The sequence below is a fragment of the Schistosoma haematobium genome, chromosome 6, assembly GCF_000699445.3.
Source record: "Schistosoma haematobium chromosome 6, whole genome shotgun sequence".
Lineage (NCBI taxonomy): Eukaryota > Metazoa > Platyhelminthes > Trematoda > Strigeidida > Schistosomatidae > Schistosoma > Schistosoma haematobium.
The window spans coordinates 17,774,975-17,795,689 of record NC_067201.1 but is presented as its reverse complement, the minus strand read 5'-3'; the positions used below and the strand labels follow the sequence as shown (position 1 = coordinate 17,795,689).

Below are 20,715 nucleotides of genomic sequence, written 5' to 3'. Positions count from 1 at the left end.
ATAACTGACATGACTGCGGTTGACAGATGGACAACCATCCCTGATCGCACGGGAAAGGTTGATGTTACATACCTTGACTTCTCAAAAGCTTTTGATAGTGTTAACTATACATGCCTTATCAATAAGCTCAAACGATTAGGTGTTGAGTTAGCTTTAATATATTGGCTTACTTCACATCCAAATTACGAACTTCTTAGGGTCAGAGTAAACTTAACTTTCATTAGGCTATGTAATGTTCATGTGGGGTCCCTTAGGGTTTACCACTAGTATATTTTATTTATTTAATTTACACAAACAGTCTTCCTCAGCAGGTATCGTCTGATCTGTTATTTTTTCACCGATGATGTGAAACTTCGGAGAGAAGTTTGCGAGCAAGATGATAAGCTGGCACTTCAGGAGGATCTGGTTCGACTTTAATAGCGGGCAGATAACAACGAACTTTTAGCACTTCAAAGTGTAAAATAGTCCGAGACATGTCACGGACCACGTATACGATTTAGGCCGCTACCTTCCGGAGTTATCTCAAGTTAAAAGGATCTAAGGGTCTTGGTACCACACTTTCCAAAGTCTTACGATAATTGCGACAAAAATACTATTCGAGCAAACCTTGCACTGGTAACGCTGAAGCACATTTTGACTAGTTTAACGGTAAAATGTCCACTTAACCTTCAACATCTTTATTCAGCCTCTTTTACAGTATGGAAATATAGTGTTTCTTCCATCCATCAAAAAGGATAAGGATGCATTAGGAAATATCCAACGGCGAGAAGTGAAACCAGTTCTGGGACTCAAATTCGAGCCTTATACAGAGAGCCTTAAATCATTGAATCTTTGCTCATTACAATATAAGAGTCCCAGAGGTTACCTTTCAACGACGTACAAAAACCTTGACACTCTTTGTTATCTCCTCAAATATTCAATTAAGCCCAGTCCCAACAGAAAACTTAGAGATAACACCCAGAAATCAGCGACATGACATAGCAGAACGGACTGTAGGAATATGTTGATTAAAAGTATTCAGGTTACTGTACTAACTAGTAATTCCTGAAATAGTACAGCAGTTAGTAATAGATGGGCACAAATGAACGTATTATACTTGGAATTCGTAGTCAGCGGACTATCCTGTACAAAAGAACCATAGGATCATGGAAACACCGCAAGAAGCACATTCTATTCCTTAAGAGCAGTCAAATTCCTGAATTTTATGCCTGCTACTGCGGTCCAAGTGACTTCCCAGGAGTTGTTTAGGAGAAAACTTGACATGTTTATAAGGACAAAGCCTATTATCTCAATGACATCTACTAATATTTCCCTCTCTTATCATTAAACATACCTAGGTTCCTACTCAGCGGCATCGATAATCGACCAAAATTAAATATGAAAGGCCATTAAGTGAAAGCTTATTCTATTCTATCCAAAACCATTTGTATATGTGAACCACATCGGAGAGTTTTCTCAAGGCGCCTGGTTCAACTGTAACCTCGAAGCTCAAGGTAGTTCACTAGGCTTCTCTTATACCTGTCCTGTTTTTCTGCCGTGCAGACTACTTATTCTGAGTCAAAAAACTGACAACATCAGTTGCTGATCGGATATCCGTTGGTTGAGCACAACTTAGTTTATACAAAGTCGACTATCTTAAGGTTAGATTCATTTGAATAATATTGTTTAGATCACTTTCTAATGAATAATCCAATTGAACCGTGCGAATCTGTTGCAATTAATGACACATCCACCTTGCAAAACACCGTCAAAGATTTATGTCACAGGGTTTGTTCCCTTTCTCACTAATTTTCGTGAAATAGCTAGAGAAAAACCCTTTCGATTATAATGCACACGTACAACTCATCGAGTGTCTACGAAAAATAGGCGATTTCAAGAGACTCAAAACCTCGCGTGAGCGTATGCACGAAACCTATCCACTTACTCCAGGTAATTTAAATATTGTGAAAGTGTTTCCTGACAGTTTGTTAAGTGTTGTCTTTGGCTTATACAACCTGTCTAGTTTATTTTAGCCATATAATATCGGTACGATGCTGTATTTTGTGGGTCTCCATAAGTGTCGCAGCAAAACGTAACACTTTCAGTCCCAGTAAGGAAACAAATCAGAAAAGTCTGTGCTTTCTTTGGAATAAGAATTTACCAATCCTACGTTTTGAATATATTTAATAGACGAGATTTAGTAATTTATCGAAACTTGAATTCCTCCTGGTAATTCTTTGATGGGGTTCGTAGTAGTTGTTTCGATGTTTTTGAACGTTTAATCAGTGTCCATTTAATTTGGAAGATGAGAGTGGGGAATGTTTCGGTCAGCCTTATTACTTAGTAATCTGGTTTGTTTGGTCTAGCTTGGATAGTCTTCCAACAGTCTGAGGAATCGACGATAAGACCATTCGGTCACCTTCACTGAATAGCGAAATGTAATCGAGGATTGTGACAACTTCCTTACCATTTGTTTATGTAGTGTCTAATAACGATGACTTCGAGTTCGAGTATTATTCCGTGGACTCTTTTACATGTGTTGAATCACATGATGTCATTGTCGACCATATTTTACTTCAGAAAGTTATCTAATGGTCCTGTCATTGGATTTCTCCGGTCTATTATGAATGCATAAGTCCCCTAAGATTAGACTTGCCGATAGGAGACTGAGTACTACACTTACCTAGCATTATATTGCTTGTTTGAATCTGAGCTGCCGTAAACACGACTGACCAGCAACTCTTATCTTCCATATTTCAGGTTTAAATAATAGCGATTCTATACAGTGATTCATATTTACATAGAAAAACAAGTTACTGCCAAAGCCCCATCATCTAAATATTTTCTGTCACAAGGCATATTTTCTGCAGCTTAAAGCCGAAATTAGACAACTTCAGCCACCTGATTTTTAGACAGCAATTGAAAAGTTTTTAAGTATATACACCTTAGACTCCAGCTTGTGATCACTTTATTATTAAGTTATTTTCGTTCCTGAACTTAAAGGAAGATTAGACAATGTTACTGAATAGGGCGTTTAAGTTCAGTGTGCGGGTCCGCAGCTGCTTAAAATTTAAGGAAAGTTAATTTTACGGTATTAATTTACTAAGTAGCTCTTTGAGTAGGTCTACATTATCCCGAATGAAATTTTTAAACTATGAGTCATTATTCTTGAGTTTGTGGCAAATGACCAATATGTTAGATGTTTAAACATCGGGCTTTTAACTATATCTGGCGAAATTCTCTTTTCAGTCAATTGTATGCCAGTTTTGCTTCTAGGACCTGACATACCTTTCTGACTAATATCGTCAGATTATTTCTGGCTACTGCTCAAGTTGTTCAGTACTCAAGAAATTCGTTTTGCGGCTTTCCGCTTGTTACTTATTCGTCTTTGACTCATTTGGAGGATTCGACACTTGCTTGTCCCTCATCTCTATGTTTACATCTGGCAATCGCGCTTCGATTGATTTACTGTCGTTGCTGACTTCCTGCTTGTTTGTATCAACAAAATCCTTCTTGTAGCTGTGACTTATAAATACATCTACAGTTGGCATTGCTGCTGAGTAGACTATGATTGTTTAAACGGCACTGCTTAACAGTTATGTGGACCTCGGTCAGGTGTACAATTTATTTTACAGGTATAAAGTTTGTTCAAACATCGTGAATCCAACCTTTGGATTCATCACATGCCGTTCCTCGCTGGTTAGCGACAATCCACTCAACGGTTTATTTTTGGAAACTTCAAGAAGTTCTCAGATATCTCAAAAACTTGTTACACAATGGCGCGAAATTAACCAAAAATTTATCTTACCCATTAAAGGAGTACGAGTGCCCCCAAATGCCCTGGTACGGCCGAAAGTGGGGGGAACCCACTCTCCCTCTCGAAATGCTCTCACATGGCCACCCGTATAAAGCCTCTGCCAGGGAAGTCCTACTCACTGCCTTCACGTGGCCGGGGTGTTGTTTACACAAATAAGAGGATGAAAAACGAATGTCCGGCGCATTAACTGGATTCCAAACCAATGGTGCGCATGGGCTCCAGTATCCTGAAGGGACAAATGGGGTATGAACCAATTTTTGGTCACCGGCTTCCATGGGACTGTATCTCCTTACGACGCTTCACTGCCTTGTGGATCAGACCTTCAGGTCGAAGGCTCGGGGTGTGGCCTCCTAAGAAAACCACCTGCTTTGGTTTGGGCACTTGGGCAGTATCACAACCCTCACACATATCGAATGAGATTTGTGTAGCGCATATGTATTTGGTGCCTCCTTGTACCAATATCTGTGTTAAAATAAAATAAAAAGGAGTACAAGTATAAACTATTTCAAATACTCTCCTTGATACCCTTATTTCATCTAAATAAAGCGAAACAGTAGCTTCGATGTTAAATTTATCATAAGTAAGAATTTTACTTAACGAGAATAAATGCAATTGATTTTTAGATAGTCCACACTTAATTGATGCGATATAGCTAAAATGTATCATAACTCATGAACTTTGCTTCTTATTTAAGTGCTGTGATGGCGGTTGCACCGGATTTTTGTTTTAAAGCAGACTTACTACAAACTTTTGTCGTGATCTGTGGTTTATGGACTAATCCATTTTATGGCATCTGGTTACAATTCAATAAGCTTGCCTTGTTTAATCACTAGATTTCACCCATACTATTACTCAAATTTTCTAGCTTCAACTTGTAACAAGTGATTGTGTTGCCTTTAATCTATATTTTTACCTATCTTTTCCAGCACTGTGGCTTCAATGGATCGATGATGAGCTTAATAATGCTTCTACACTTGAAGAAAAGCGACGAGTGGAAATTCTTTTTAAACGTGCGATTGATGATTATGAAGGTCAGAAGCTGGGTGTACCTTTCATACTTTTGATATTGCTCCTGCCTTTCTAATCATGTTCTGATTCTTTCAATATTGCTTCAACGTTGATGAACGTTTAAAGTGAAGACTTTTGAGGTTTATAAATTATAGCATCTAAAGTAAAAAGAAGAAACTGTGGTATCGCACCGAAACGGAAGTTAATAGTTAAATGACGTTTATCGATTTGTCAGATTTACAAGTGGATACAACTGATGTGAAGCACTTTTAGAATAATTACAATTGATTTTGCAAACCTTTCTAAAACTGCTAATGTGCATTAGTTTGACTTGTAGCAGTAAGCTTCAAATGAACAACTAATCTGACTATATTTTGAGTGTGAATATGGTACTTGTCAAGGTATTTTTCCGAGTGTATTCATAATGTATGAAGTTTACGAAAGTATTCTGTTCTATGGCAGTAGATATCTGTTAGTGTGCTCAGTGATTACTCATTTTTGACTGAAGGTTAAAGTCCAAGACCATCACTTTATTGTGTTAGTGGGAACCCCTCGCACTCAAAATCGAATTTTTGTAGTGTATAATGTCTTCAGTTTGGTTTATTTCATGACTAAGACAACAGAACCCTGAATTGGATTTTTACTGCAACTTCTGTCGGTCTCCGAATTCGAACTTCAAAGGGATAGCAACATTCACCTGTCCAAGTTATCTAAATTCTTTATATTGTATTGTAAAAAAACGTAATAGTAAAATGAAGCATATGTGCAAACAGATAATAAATGACGATCATTTATAAAAAGATAGAAATCGGTATCTATTTGTGTTGATATGATTTATTATAAACCATATGCTCTAGCGAATTCCGCAACTAGTTTTGATTTTTGGACTGCCACAGTTTCGAAATTCTTTTTATTAATTAAATCAATCACTGGCTACTTTTAAGATTCCTATTAGTTCTCGATGTAGTCACTTTTAATCCTTACTACCCGAATATATAATCAGTGTAATTACATGCAGTATCGAGAAATCTACAAGCTAACAAAAACTATCTTTTAGTTCTTAAGTACCCACGATAGAAAATTACAAGGAAAATCGCAATAAAAGTTATTGTCACTAGGGTGATCTAAAGTTTTTCAACTTGTTCTTTTCTTTTTAGTTTTGCAAGGGGTTGCTGACTTCCAATATTCCTGTTGCGCCATGCTCACTAAAAGCAAGTGCTTGAGGAGAGTAAAATAACCTGTTCACTCAAATGAAATGCTAGTATTCCAGCGAACCTCAACCTAATAAATATTTTAGCTTATATATAGTCAGATGTTCCATCATGTTTTTGTAGGGAATCTAATTCAAAAAAATAGTATGGAAAGTATATAACTTCACTGTAAATAACAATAAAAAATTTGATTTCGTTTTCTTATAGATATCAATGTATGGTTGGAATACTGTCACTTCGCAATCTCTACTTCGGATTTTAGTTCTGCGGATAGTATAAAGCAAGCGGAAGTCATTTTTGAATCTGCTTTGTCACATCAAGGACTTAATGTTGTTGGGGGTTCGATGCTATGGGAGATCTATCGTGAATATCTCACTGTAGTGTGGTCTCAGCTACCACAAGATCATAAGGTTAGGAATATCTGTTTGCTTCATGAAAAATGTAACAGTTTATTTTTCTTATCACCTTTTGACCTTTGAGTATTTCACACTGTGGCACATCTTTATTATTCACGAGTCCTCCTCATATGTTCAAATAACCTATTATTTTGTCTATAACTTCCATGTAATCTGATGTATAGTTCTCTCTTCTCAACATAATTGTTGAACGTGATCAACCTAAAGCCATCTACTGTTTATTAAGCAGGAATCATTAAAATTGAAGCAATTTCAGTGCTTACATACTTCTTAGGTTATCTTGCAATATAGTCTAAGAACATAATTTGTTTATGATCTAATATTTCCTTGTTAGGCTGCCTAGTGTATTTGTAAATTAATTCTTTGTCAGTGTGTAAAAATAATGCGTCACAAAATAATTTAAATAGAATTTTAGAAAACCCGTAAAAATTTATCGTCGTATAAATCATAAGCGCTGCTGTCAAGAGTAATGCAAATTTTTAACTGCTACCCGTTGATTTTACATTTATTAAGGCTTATTTTCCGATTAGATGTTTGTGTGCTTTGTTCTAACCCACTTTTTGTGTAATGAGTATTGGTACTTTCCTGCTGCTGATAGCCGTTTACCGAGTACCGATTTGCATATCAGTAAAGTAGTCCGTACGTTTGTCAACTTCAATCTGCTGGACGAAAGTACTAGTGAATGGGAATCAGCCAGTCACAGTTCCCCTTACTCCTCATATTTATCTAATAGAATAGTACAGCATTAAAACTGTCAGGTTTTAAATCAAATGGTTGAGTGCGTTTGTGATTGTTAAAATTGACATTAGAGTAACAATGTATTAATCCTTCATTCTGTAGATTTCCATAATAAACCTTTGGTTGGTCATTCCAAACAAAACTGACGATATTACTACTTTGGTTTGAGCGACTGCGTACTATAATTAGCTTTCATACTGAAGTATCTAGTGAATTAGTCAATTTAATTAAAAATATGATTCGCAATTGGTTTTCTATATTTGGAGTGGGAAACAATTTATTATTTTTTTTGTTTAATTAGGAAATGAAACTAGAACAACTGAATAAAATGGACCGTCTATTTCAGCGTCAACTTAGCATTCCACATTTGAGTAAGCTATTTCTGAAAGAATCTTTCAATCACCTTTACATTTCTCCCAATTGTGATTTTGAATCCAGGACCTTTGGTCTCTCGCGCGAAAGCTTAACCCATAAACCACTGAGCCGGCATCCGATAGTGTTAATATTTAACTTCAACCAATCCGCGATGTCGCACGACCATCTTCAATTGTCTTCGGTGGGTAACTGCCCCATGCCTGACACGGTTGAACATTGATCGGCTCGTGAATTTAATGAAATTCAGCATTCTCCACAATCCAAAACTAAAATTCTAAACAACTATTGCGGCCATCTTGTTGTACCTAACTAATCCTATCAATAAGTACTGTTAATTAATAAACAAACTACACCATTCTCCGTTTCTCCGCTTGTCCATTATGCTGCAAACATGAGCATTTGGTTCCTCGTAACAATAGGTTAGGAGCTAATTGTTCAACGATTTCGATAACCTTTAAACTGCAACTCAGGTTTCACAGTCGAACTGCTTTCGAAATTCCACTTTGATGAAGATTGAACTAGTATTTCTGTTTATTTTCCAGTGTATACTCTACTGCAGATCTGGATACTTATTTAAATATTCAGCAACATCATTGAAACTATTTCGAATTGAACAGCCAGTTGTTGAATGCATTCTGTTACACATACCAGAAAAATGGTCGAACTCTACCGGTGTAAGACAAGGCCTATATTCATGAAGTTATTTGTTTACTCTTGGGATCCCTATGGGAGGAAAAGTGTGCATCATTTGGTGATCAGGTTTTATAACATATCACACTAGACAGAAAGTCTAATGTTTTTAGCCACCTGAACACAATAAAATAACGTACATTCTTGCTCTATAAGTTCTGTTTTTATTGTTCCCCAATTAACTTTTTCACCTTTGATAGGATTTTATTTTCCCATTCATTATAGATATGGAGGAGACATTAACTGAATATAAAACTTTCCTGTCTGATATTGGTGTAGAACTATATCAACCAAGGGGAAATTCAGATTCCTTTGTACCACAAGAAATCAAAACGGAATATGAGAAAGCTTTAGAGCGTTTGGCTGTTATTTTACCATTTGAGGAATCCATAGAAGTAAGTGGGGTAAATGAGTTGCTTTGTCAAGGCCTGTTAAGGGAACTGTTTATAAACCTTAAATGCATGTGTAAGCTATGCGAAGATTCTCCACATAATACTTTATTGGCGAAATATTTCTTGTTTTATCCCATCAGGGTGCTCACTAACCAGTAAGTGGCAAGAATGTTTCTAGGCCATCGGTAGTAGTGTGCAGATTTGGTGCTATATTGTAGATTTACGCCTATACATTTCTGATATGTTTTGTGCTATAAACTATAAGAGTGGCCCATTTCTTTACCGTTTACACTCATGTTATAATCACAAATTTTTAAAGCAAAATTTCGTTGGAAGACGATAAGATAAAGTTGATCAAATAGTGGACATTGAAAGTACTTAATGTTATCAGGCTGCAACCTTGAACGTCCTTATGACCTTATTGATAAAAGTAGTCATCATATGTCATGGTTAACATAGAGCCTGTGACAAGTGTAATTTAACCGATATTATCACTCTTCATATTAGGATAGGGAAAGAATATTAACAAGCTTAAAATCAAATGAGCTGGGATATTAGTACTAATGTTAGTTTAAAAAAACATGAGAATTAATTTTAATGATTATGGAGGAATCAATGCATCTGTGCCACTATGATCGATTTAATAACATAAAAAGAAGGGGAAGTAAATTAATTAAGAAAAGTGACGTTTATTCATGAAAATTGAGCACAATTGTTAGAAACATCTAACCTACTTATCTACTCTATACAACGTCTGACATTACAGCTTTAATCTTCAACTGAGAAAAGTTCAAAATGAGCTCAATGTATTAGACGAATAAAACGAGGTAAAATTATACAATCCGGGAACAGATCAATGTTGGCCCATAAAATTAGATTTGAAAAAATATCAAGATTGTTCTTAGGATGTTTAATTCAAACTCTAAGGTCACAGGTCTAAATCTCGCTCGACCTACTTCCATTTAAGAAACCAGTGAATTTAAACCAAGCACACAAATGTATTCCATTAATTTCGAGTCATAAGACCTCAAATTTCTAACTGCTGCTACTATCTCTCTCTTCACCCTGACCAAAGCGCTTGCTGTTCCATAACACTCGTCCGAATTAATGAATCAGAACATGTCTACTTATTCAATCAATCAACAGTTTAGAGTTGAGTGGATTTGTTATATTATTCTCATGTTTTAAACGATAGAGTTGACGTAGAGGTTGCGTGCATTAAAATATTCATTGTTGTTGCTATTTTTGGTGGTAATGTCTTTTCAAGGTATTCTCATATATTAGAAGTGATTTTTTACTACGCTTATTTTATTTAAGGAATCTACTGACAAGTCAGAAGCGGAATCTGTTTCCAGTTGGAATACGTATATTGATTGGGCGGTTCATTGTGCAAAACGAAAAAAGCCTAAAACATCTAAAAATACTGATAGTAAGAATAATGAGAACACTTCTAACAATTTTGTTGTATCACCTAATGAGTTATGCTGTCTTTTTGAGCGTGCTATTACAGCACATTGTTTAGATACATCTTTTTGGATACGTTATGCAGACTATGTGGTAAGTTGTTTATTATTTCAAATGAATATCAGCAGTATTTATTTTTTTACAGTTTAGTGTTTCACCAGTACAACCTTCTAGTAATAATCAAAATAATGTTGTATACAAACTTGAAACAAGTAACTAGAAAAACAATAAGTTGGAACTATTATATTCAGTATGTCTTGAACTACCATTCGATCTGTATATCGTATATTGCTTTTAATTAATTGAATGAGAATGAGTGGTTCGATTGTTAGTGGTTTCTGTTTACTTGAAAACAAATAGTTGATCGAGTGAAAAACAAAACGTTTCTACATTGTCTTTCTTGTTTTGTGTGGATACTCGGATTTTTGAATACGTTTATCCTTTTATATGTCATGATTGTTTGTTGTTATTTACCAGACAATCGTAACCCAATTGAATTGGATCATTCAGTAGACATTAATGACCATTAAACCTGAATATACGCTATCATGGAATATTCTTTATCTCAGGAATAATTATCATGGGAAATATACATTGAAATGTTGTCTTATTTTAAAGGAAAAATACTCATATGTTTATAAGGTAATTCGGCATCAGTTCGGTTTAGCGAACATTTAAAGTGTAGTTATATCGTGAATTAGATCACTCTTTTTATAGCAGCTTATTTTAAATATTAACAGAACATTGTATTCTTTGTAGTGAATTGTTTATTCTCTTCCTCTGTGGCATTATTACTCAAACCGAAATCAGTGAGGCGGGTTTCAGACCTGTGATCTGTTAATTTAAAGTGGAGTATTTTTATCATTAAGACATCGATTTACGTATTCGTCGGTCATAACTTGGAAATCAACGAACAATCGTTGTACCGTTTGATACTGTACGAACCATTAGTACCGTCTCTCGTTGAGTATGAGATTGGAATTCTTGTTCGGAGTCACATTATAAAAATAGGAATTTATCTGTTCTAGTTTTAGTGTGGCTTAAATGAACTCCAAAATACAAAAAAACTTGTACTAAGTTGATTAGTGGGAACAGTTTAAAGTATAACTGATAATTGTAGTAAGAACGTCAAATTCAGTAAAAATTCATGTATTATTTTTTTAAATAAAGCTAGTATAGCTAAAAATAAAGGAAGTGAATTCGTCGAAGTTGTAAAAAGGATTTTACAGGGTGCAGATACATGAATATCGTGGTTTTTATTTACTATGAAAACGACTGTATATTTATCGCTTGTCGTCTGAAGATTCTGAACAGGTTAACTAATAGCGGTTACTGGTTGTACTTACTTACTTACTTACTTACTTACGCCTGTTACTCCCAATGGAGCATAGGCCGCTGACCAGCATTCTCCAACCCACTCTGTCCTGGGCCTTCTTTTCTAGTTCCCTCCAATCCTTGTTCATTTTTCTCATGTCTATTTCCATTTCTCGGCGTAATGTGTTCTTTGGTCTTCCTCTTTTCCTTTGACCTTCAGGATTCCATGTGAGGGCTTGTCTTGTGACGCAGTTGGGTGCTTTCCTCAATGTGTGTCCTATCCACTTCCAGCGCTTCTTCCTGATTTCTTCCTCCACTGGGATCTGGTTTGTTCTCTCCCACAGTACGTTGTTGCTAATAGTGTCCGGCCAATGGATCTGAAGTATTTTGCGTAGACAATTGTTGATAAACACCTGTATTTTCTGGATGATGGCTTTCGTAGTTCTCCAGGTTTCCGCCCCATACAGTAGAACTGTCTTGACATTTGTATTGAAAATCCTGACCTTGGTGTTGGTTGACAGTTGCTTTGAGTTCCAGATGTTCCTCAACTGTAAATATGCTGCTCTTGCTTTGCCGATCCGCGCCTTCACATCTGCATTATATCCACCGTGTTCATCAATGATGCTGCCCAAATACGTAAAGGTTTTTACATCTTCCAAATCTTCTCCGTCAATTGTGATTGGATTGGTGCATTCTGTGTTGTATTGGAGAATCCTGCTTTTCCCTTTGTGTATATTGAGACCTATTGCTGCTGAGGCTGCTGCCACACTGTTTGTCTTCTCCTGCATCTGTTGTTGCGTTTGGGATAGAAGGGCCAGATCGTCTGCGAAGTCTAGATCATCCAACTGCATCTTAGATGTCCATTGTATCCCGTGCTTTCCTTCAGACGTTGACGTCTTCATGATCCAGTCGATCACCAGGAGAAAGAGAAAGGGTGAGAGTAAGCAGCCTTGCCTAACACCGGTCTTCACTTTGAACGACTTTGTCAACTGTCTTCCATGTACGATTTTGCAGTGTAATCCATCATATGAGTTCTGTATGATATTGACTATCTTCTGAGGCACGCCGTAGTGTCGAAGAAGTTTCCATAGTGTTGTTCTGTCCACGCTATCAAATGCCTTTTCGTAGTCAATGAAGTTGATGTAGAGTGACGAATTCCATTCAATTGATTGTTCCACAATGATCCGTAGAGTTGCGATTTGGTCTGTACACGATCTATCCTTACGGAATCCTGCCTGTTGGTCACGAAGTTGGGCGTCTACGCAGTCCTTCATCCTGTTCAACAATACCCTGTTGAAGACTTTTCCCGGTATTGAGAGAAGAGTGATGCCCCTGTAGTTATCACACTTGCTCAGATCGCCTTTCTTCGGTATTTTGATCAGAAGTCCCTCTTTCCAGTCTGTTGGTACTTGTTCCTCATCCCAAGTCTTATTGAAGAGAATGTGGAGTATCCTTGCAGTTGCCGCTACGTCTGCTTTTAGTGCCTCTGCTGGGATGTTGTCCGGTCCTGCTGCTTTGCCACTCTTGATTTGTCTGATGGCCATGCTGATTTCTTCAATTGTTGGTGGGCCAACATTGATTGGGAGGTCCGTGGGTGCTGCTTCGATGTTGGGTGGGTTCAGTGGGGCTGGTCGATTCAAGAGTTCCTTGAAGTGTTCTACTCACCTGTTTTGTTGCTCTTCAATGTTGGTGATTACCTTGCCTTCCTTGCTTTTCACTGGTCGTTCTGGTTTGCGGCGATTTCCAGAGAGTTTCTTTGTCGTGTCATACAATTGTCTCATGTTTCCTTCTCTTGCATCCTTTTCCGCCGTCGTTGCTAAATCTTCCACATAGTTACGTTTGTCGGTTCTGATGTTCCTCTTCACTTGTTTGTTTACTTCTGTGTATTCAGCTTGTGCCTTGGCTTTTTCTGCTCTTGTTCGACTGGTATTGATTGCTGCCTTCTTGTTCCTCCTTTCTTGAATCTTATCCAGTGTATCAACAGTGATCCACTCCTTGTGATGGTGCTTCTTGTGACCCAGGACCTCATGACATGTTGAAGTGATTGCCTCTTTGATCCCCTTTCAGTTGCTCTCCATAGTAGTTCCTTCTCCATTGAGTAGATCATGAAAGGCCTGGAACTTATTGCTGAGGACTATCTTGAATTCGTTGAGTTTGTTAGTATCCTGAAGAAAGGCCGTATTGAACTTTTGTGATACTGTCTGCCCCGTTGTCCAGTGCTTCTTGAGTTTCAATTTCATCTTGGCGACCAGTAAGTGATGATCTGATGCTATATCAGCTCCTCTCTTGGTTCTCACGTCCTCTATAGTCCTCCTGAACGTTTTGTTGATGCAAATATGGTCGATTTGGTTTTGTGTAGAGTGATCCGGTGAAGTCCATGTGGTTTTGTGTATGCGTTTATGTGGGAATATGGTGCCGCCTATGACCAGCTTATTGAAGGCACATAGATTTGCAAATCTCTCACCATTTTCGTTTCTTTCTCCCAGTCCGTGTCGTCCCATGATGTCTTCATATCCAGTGTTGTCCGTTCCAACCTTGGCGTTGAAATCTCCCTTCAGAATGGTCAGGTCCTTTGTTGGGCACTTCTCGACTATTGACTGCAGCCTATTGTAGAATTGATCTTTAGCGTCTTCATTGTAGTCGTTGGTAGGCGCATAGCATTGGATGATGTTCATTGAAATGCCCTCTTTCTTTGTTTTAAACGAGGCTTTGATGATCCTTGGTCCATGAGATTCCCATCCCATAAGTGCATTTTGCGCTTGTTTGGACAGCATCAATGCAACTCCTTGTGTATGTGGTGCATTTTCTTCTTCATGGCCGGAGTATAACAGGAGCTCTCCTGTAGTTAGTCGTTGTTGTCCAACTTGTGTCCAATGTGTTTCACTGATCCCAAGTACCTCTAGGTTGTATCTTTTCATTTCTGCAGCAATCTGGAAGGATCTTCCGGTGTCCCACATTGTACGAACATTCCATGTACCTAAATAAATGGTCGCTCTGGTTGTCAGAAGGGGCATCGGCCTCGTAACTTCCGAAGGGATTCGGCTTTCATCATGAGGCGTCATAATTCTTCTAAATGAAGATCTTCTGACTCCCAGGGCAGAGTTTAAAAGATTTGAATAATGTTTTCTGGTTAGCGTTTTTTTAGCGAGTTAGTTTTCTACGGGATGGGGACGCTAACCCCATGCCCAACCCTCCTCCTTTATCCGGGCTTGGGACCGGCAGTAGCCCCCGGAGGGACTCCAGGCGGAGTTTACTGGTTGTACAGTTTTACTTATTCTTCTGTTCATTCAAAAATTTCAGTAAATTGTTCACTGCAAATACCTGTCATCAACTGTAAGTTTGTTAATAATTAAAAAACGATGGACATGTTTCATTTAAATTTCGGACTTCTCATGCACCCACAACCTCACTTTGGCTCTAGACCTCAACCTTCAGGTTTTGTGGCAATTGCGGTATCTTAAGTTAACAGCCATAATCCCGTGACCCACTTGTCATGGTGTTTAAAAATCGTTTGCTGATTTCATCGGTGAATCATCCGCAAATCCAGTCAAATTAGGTTAAATTTACTTCATAAGTCAGCCGCTCACGGGTAATCTTTGCGAATTAAAGTTTGGAATGACGCATATTGTTACATATTCTTTTCGAGCTTTTTCTAAGAATTCTGCTATCTTTAGCCCCTAGACAACAGAAATCTCTTAATTGCCAAAAAACTTGGATATAAATGTTGTAGGCTCCGTGATTTCAGTCACTTGTGTTTTTCAGGAATCGACCTTCTACCAGAAGATTCACTTGTGGACTTAGGATATGAAAATGATATAGCTCTGCTAGATAAAAATACTGACAAAATACAGTCTTTTAACTTCTTTCCGTAATAAAATAATGGTTTGCAGAATGCGATTCTCTCCCTCTAAGTACAGGCTTGTTTCAGAACTGATGATAGCGAGTGAAGTAGTTGAGCGCGTCAACCACTTTACTTTCTGTGCGTCTTATTAGACCCAGTTGGTTAATGTCTGACATCTCACCGTGGATTCAGAAAACTCGGTTAAGTTTCGTCAACCTGAGCTGCTTGAAGTGTCGGTGAGATGTCAACCAAGAGATAAGTTCACTAAGTAGTAGTATGCTTTGTTTTACTTTATGACTGAAACAGTTTTCAAAATACAGTATATTAATAGGCTACTAGTTCTTGATCATAGGTGTTTTCAAAACATTGTTCATGTATGCTGCGATCACTTATTGAGCAATGTTGAAGTTAGGTGCAGGGTATTAGATGAAAATGGCAAATCAGTTAATGAGGTATTGAAACTTAAACAGCTACGATGGTTGAGATATTTGTTACGTATGTTGAACTACCGTCTAACTCGACGGGCGCTTTTGTTTGGTGTAGGAGTGAACTGGAAGAAAGCTAGTGGCAACCAAATCAAGACATGGAATCAGTCCATCAGATTACTGATCACTGAAATTCACCAGTAGGTCGGTAGGTCCAGGCTAAACCACCTGGGGTGTGCTTCATTACCAATTAATAGTTAGAGACTTTGGGTGACACGACATTGTTTGAAGTGGCACAGGTGCACTCATTTTTTGTCTTCACTAGATCCTGCTTTTTAAAATTATTTTACCTTTTTTCGCATTCCACTGGTCCATATTTTCCCCTCGAATCATATTTTCTATACCTAATCTTTTCTGCTACAATTGATACTGTTACTAATTCTACTACTCTGGAAATTTAAACGAACATTAACATATATTTACAGCTCCGTACAGTCAGTCCTCTTGAAAAGCTTTTGTAGCGTAAAGAAACCTCTGTTTTGGGATAGAGTGAACCCATTTTATTTCCTCTACTATTATTCTACGAATACTCAATAGTTCTATAAATTCGATCTTATGTGAGACGCCTATTACGTAATTCAGTTTGCTAGTAAATAAAGATCATGATTACTTTCAACAACATCTGATACACTTTCGACGTAATTATGCTCTTATATTTCCAGGAATCTCAGCTAGAAACGGATGTTCTGCGTTTGCAAAAGTTATTGTCTCGATCAGTTCGTAATTGTCCTTGGTGTGTCGAGTTATGGCAGCGTTATGCATTAGTCACTGAAGCTGTGATTCTTGAAAATATTTCATTCAAATCAAATACCAATGGAACACAACAGGAATCTGTTTCCAATGAGTCTGATCTATTTAAGGAGGTTGATGGTATGCTACTTTAAAAAATTGTTTTGTAGTTATTTTAGTCATATTACAGTTATGTATAACACCTAATGATGATATATAGGTTAATATATGGGAATTAGTGAAATACACTAAGTATTGTCTGAAGTCTTAGCGATGTTAATTGTCACTGGTAACTAAATTAAGCTGATTGATTGTAAAATTCCGAATATCACAATCGACTGTCGACTATGCAGTAAGGTTCAAGAAGAAAAAAGATCAGTATTTTTTTTACCTTATTAATTTTCTTATGTGTTTTCGTAAGTAATTCACTGTTCACTTATACTGTCTATTGTCTTTTGACATACTTTTCTATGTAAGTCGAAGTAAACAAACAATTTCACACCTCGTATGTAATTGATTTCGATTAAGTTGGTTTCTTTGAACTTAATCACTTGATTTCAAAGCCTTTGTTATCATACATTCAAGATAGAATCTACTCTTTAAACTTAATTAATAATGCTGATTGAGTTTGTTTTGGTTATGATGACTACAATAAAATATCTTCAATAGTTTTATTATTCCATTGAATTTATGTGATTAGCCACTAATTTACATATTTTAAATCGTTCAAAATCCATTTAACTGAATAAGGTAATTGTAAACATGAAAAGTTAAATTTTTAAATATTTTCACTGGTGATTATGTTGATGTTTATCAAAAATAAGAAAATTTCAATTCGCATACTAATTTTCATCACGAACAAATATCAATTGATATCTTCTAGTTAATATTGCCCTGGTACGACCGCGGGTGGAGAAAGTTAGCTCCCCCTCCTCGAAATGCTCTTACACGGCCACGTGTATACAGCCACTTCCAGGGAATGTTCTACTTACTACCTTCTCGCGGTAGAGATTTTGTTTACGAAAGCAAGAGGACGAAAAGCGAAAACCCGGCGCTTTAACTGGGTTGATGAATATAGACGATCCACCTAGGGGAGTTGGAAAACCCTTATTCCAAACCAATAGTGAACGTGGGCTCCAGGATCCTGAGGGAACGAATGGCGTATGAACTTGCTGTTGGTCACCGACTACCATGAAACTGCGTCTCCACTACCTTTTGGATTAGACCTTTAGGTCAAAGGCTCTGGGTGTGGCCTTCGAAGAAAACCAGCTGCTTCGGTTTGAGCGCCTGGGCAATATTCCGGCCCTCATCCAAATTAAATGACAAAGTGTGACGCATATGTATTTGGTGCCTCCTTGTGCCAATGTTTATGTGCTTAAATAAATAAGTAAATAAACATCAAATACATCTTTTGTACGTGTTTGTTTACCTGTTCTTTGTTATGAATCCATTACAGGTATATATGAAACAGCTCTAGCAGCTGGTTTCACTAATCCAGATGATGTATTGAAAATTTGGCGTAGTTATTGTGATCATCATTTGCGTAGACTTCTTTTATTAGATAAGAGCTCTTTATCTTGGGGTAAGTTCTAGAACTAATCCCATTCATTTTCTTATTATTCTACCTCATTATATTGGATTTTAATTTTGGTGTCTATTTACATATAACTATGTTATAATTGCCTGGAGGTAACTGACACTGAACCTAGGTTTTGCGGATGGTTGGCACGATTTAACAAGACGAATTGAAAAGATTCAAGGAACTGACGTTAGATCCCTTACCTCAGAGATTTTTGAACTGCAAGCAATGTAGAAATAATCAAGTCCTACCGATTTGCACTAAGGGCTGAATATTATGACTGGTTACTACGAAGTGATTAGTTAATGTATAGATATTGATTGCTTACAATCTTGAGTTTATGTAATTCGTAAAGCAGTTGGTTCAATATTGACCATCAATGAAGCCGCTTTAATTTTGTTCTGACTTCAGTATTTGGAAACTTATTCAGAAACTTCTGATTATGAGACACTGTTAATTGACCTTAATATTAAAACACTGCTTACACATAAGTTAGATAAGCTTCATTATATAATTTAAATGTTGGTTAAATAGATATGAAATCTGTCACAATATTCACACTTTCACGGAGAACTTATAATGAAACAATAATACTTAAAATACCAGGGTATAATAAAGCAAGGACGGTGGATAAAAAGGAAAAAAACCTGAAATGTCGTTTTTACTCAACGTTAATTCACCTTTATCGTGTCTATGACTAGTCATTCTCAACACAGCACAGCAACCTGTAACTAACCATAATTAACTCATATCTCAACCACCAATAGGATATTCTTAATGAATTTCTTTTTACTATGACATAAACTGAAATATTCTTTCTTTATAACCTTTTTCTTCTATTTTTAGAATATCGACTGTCATTACTTCGAGCAACATTTGGTCGAGCTATAGAATATTGTTTTGAATGTAAGTTCATTCTGAAAATGACTATAAACATGCATTTAATGATTTAATACTATAATAACAATTTGCATATTTGAAAGCTCCAATCACAGGGAAAAATAATATCCATATAAATAAATATTCTATATATCTACTATTCAAAATGAATTCAATATGTTGTGAACAGCTTTGATGTATGTAATCAGTCAGTGTTGGAAAATGCCGTATTGGGGGAAAACTTAATCCGAATCAATAAAAAAAAACAGGACATGAAAATATGAATCTAGTTCCTTAAGACTTCCGAATTTCATAGTTAATCCGCAAAAACATCTCAAACTGCACTATAATTACCTTGTTTTCTTTCACTGTTATTATCAGTTTTTACAGCTGAGAAATTTCAGTTTCCATGATGTGGAATTTCTCAAGTACAACTTGTGAGTACGGCAACCAATGTTGATTTAAGATGATTGTAAGGTCAACTTTCAACACATTTCCGTTACATTACTTTATGAACTTTCAGTGGATTTTCACTGTGATTTGTGTTTAGTGATAAACACCCAGTTCATTAATTCTAGTCATTGTGACAGTCATCACTTACAAAACTATGATTCAGAAACCGAGCTTCACTCTCTCTAGTCAGTGTGGCGCAAGGAAGAACAGAAAAGTAGTTTTGTTCACTATATTCAAATCTGGATTGCGAATATATTAGTTTAATATATCGATTACCTCCCAAACCGGTTGGTTAAAAAGTGATGAAAGATATTACTAGTTTGTATTCTTGATTGTTGACCTATTGAATCAGTGTGTAGAACTGAATAGCAGCATTATCCTACAGAACACCAAAGTCTAGATTAGGATGATTATTGTACGATGACGTTGTTTAGAAGCACTAACTACTATTCAGTTGCTGAGTATTATGACGACCAATATAATACATCAATGATATCACTTTTGTAAAGCAAACTTAATTATTTAATGCCAGCAATCACGAGATCTGTGTTCAACCCCTTCTTTCAGTTTCATTCAATGTAACATACACAGTGATTACTATACCGCATGGAGTTTTTTTAACTTTAGCAGTTATATTGCAAACGTAATCTCTCTATATACTTATAGTTTTTTCTCGCAAACAGACTTCAAACTGAAGCGACATTCAAGACCAAGAAGCATCAGATTACCTTTTTTATCCCAGCATGGGAATTTTCAGCAGTACGCTTACATAACTCCTCCAGAGGTTGGGCCTAGGGTCTCCAAGCCTCCAGCTGCGAAATTCATATCTCAATAATTTCGTTTGGATTGAGCATAATAAATATTACTACATTAGTTATTGTTTCCTGATTAATTTATATCTTCAGTTTCACATACTTGAGGTATCTTCAATAATGTTATATTTTTCATTTATAGTATTGCACTCTCAATCAAATGTTGATTGGTCACTTTTAAATTATTATGCATTTGTTGAAGTGAGTTTCTTTTACATTCTGAATGAACTATGTACTTCTTATTTCTACATGATCTTGTGGGAAGAAAGCAAATTAGATAAAATTCCTTCAGATTTCTACCTCAATTTTTAGTAGTCGAGATCGTAGTAATACTCTACTAATAAGGTTATGGATTATACATTTCTCACTTAATGAGTTTTAAAATGTGAATTTAGGTTAGAACATTCATCGAGAATCTGATGTTTAAAACTCTTCCTTTATTTAAAGTTAGTGCATCGGTCAAGTCTTTAAAATGCCTAAAGTATTTGATAGATGATAAAAACTGTAGATGATTGTACTTCAGTATCGTGGTT

General features: G+C 36.5%; 1 protein-coding gene across 2 annotated transcripts in view; it reads left to right on the top strand.

Moving 5' to 3' along the window:
• Positions 1 to 1,386: 1,386 nt before the first annotated feature.
• Positions 1,387 to 20,715, top strand: part of SART3_1 (Squamous cell carcinoma antigen recognized by T-cells 3) — a 31,504-nt gene continuing 12,175 nt past the window's right edge. The window contains exons 1-13 of one of the 2 annotated variants that reach the window (XM_051217018.1): positions 1,387 to 1,493; positions 1,543 to 1,640; positions 1,670 to 1,767; positions 1,803 to 1,929; positions 4,723 to 4,827; positions 6,223 to 6,425; positions 7,471 to 7,540; positions 8,460 to 8,629; positions 9,944 to 10,183; positions 16,393 to 16,600; positions 17,916 to 18,041; positions 18,885 to 18,944; positions 20,325 to 20,383. In XM_051217018.1, coding sequence (XP_051065648.1) covers positions 1,681 to 1,767; positions 1,803 to 1,929; positions 4,723 to 4,827; positions 6,223 to 6,425; positions 7,471 to 7,540; positions 8,460 to 8,629; positions 9,944 to 10,183; positions 16,393 to 16,600; positions 17,916 to 18,041; positions 18,885 to 18,944; positions 20,325 to 20,383 — 1,455 coding nt within the window. In that variant the 5' untranslated portion in view covers positions 1,387 to 1,493; positions 1,543 to 1,640; positions 1,670 to 1,680. Of the gene's footprint in view, positions 1,494 to 1,542; positions 1,641 to 1,669; positions 1,768 to 1,802; positions 1,930 to 4,722; positions 4,828 to 5,142; positions 6,184 to 6,222; positions 6,426 to 7,470; positions 7,541 to 8,459; positions 8,630 to 9,943; positions 11,772 to 16,392; positions 16,601 to 17,915; positions 18,042 to 18,884; positions 18,945 to 20,324; positions 20,384 to 20,715 lie in introns of those variants that run through there. The other variant, XM_051217019.1, reaches the window with a different exon arrangement.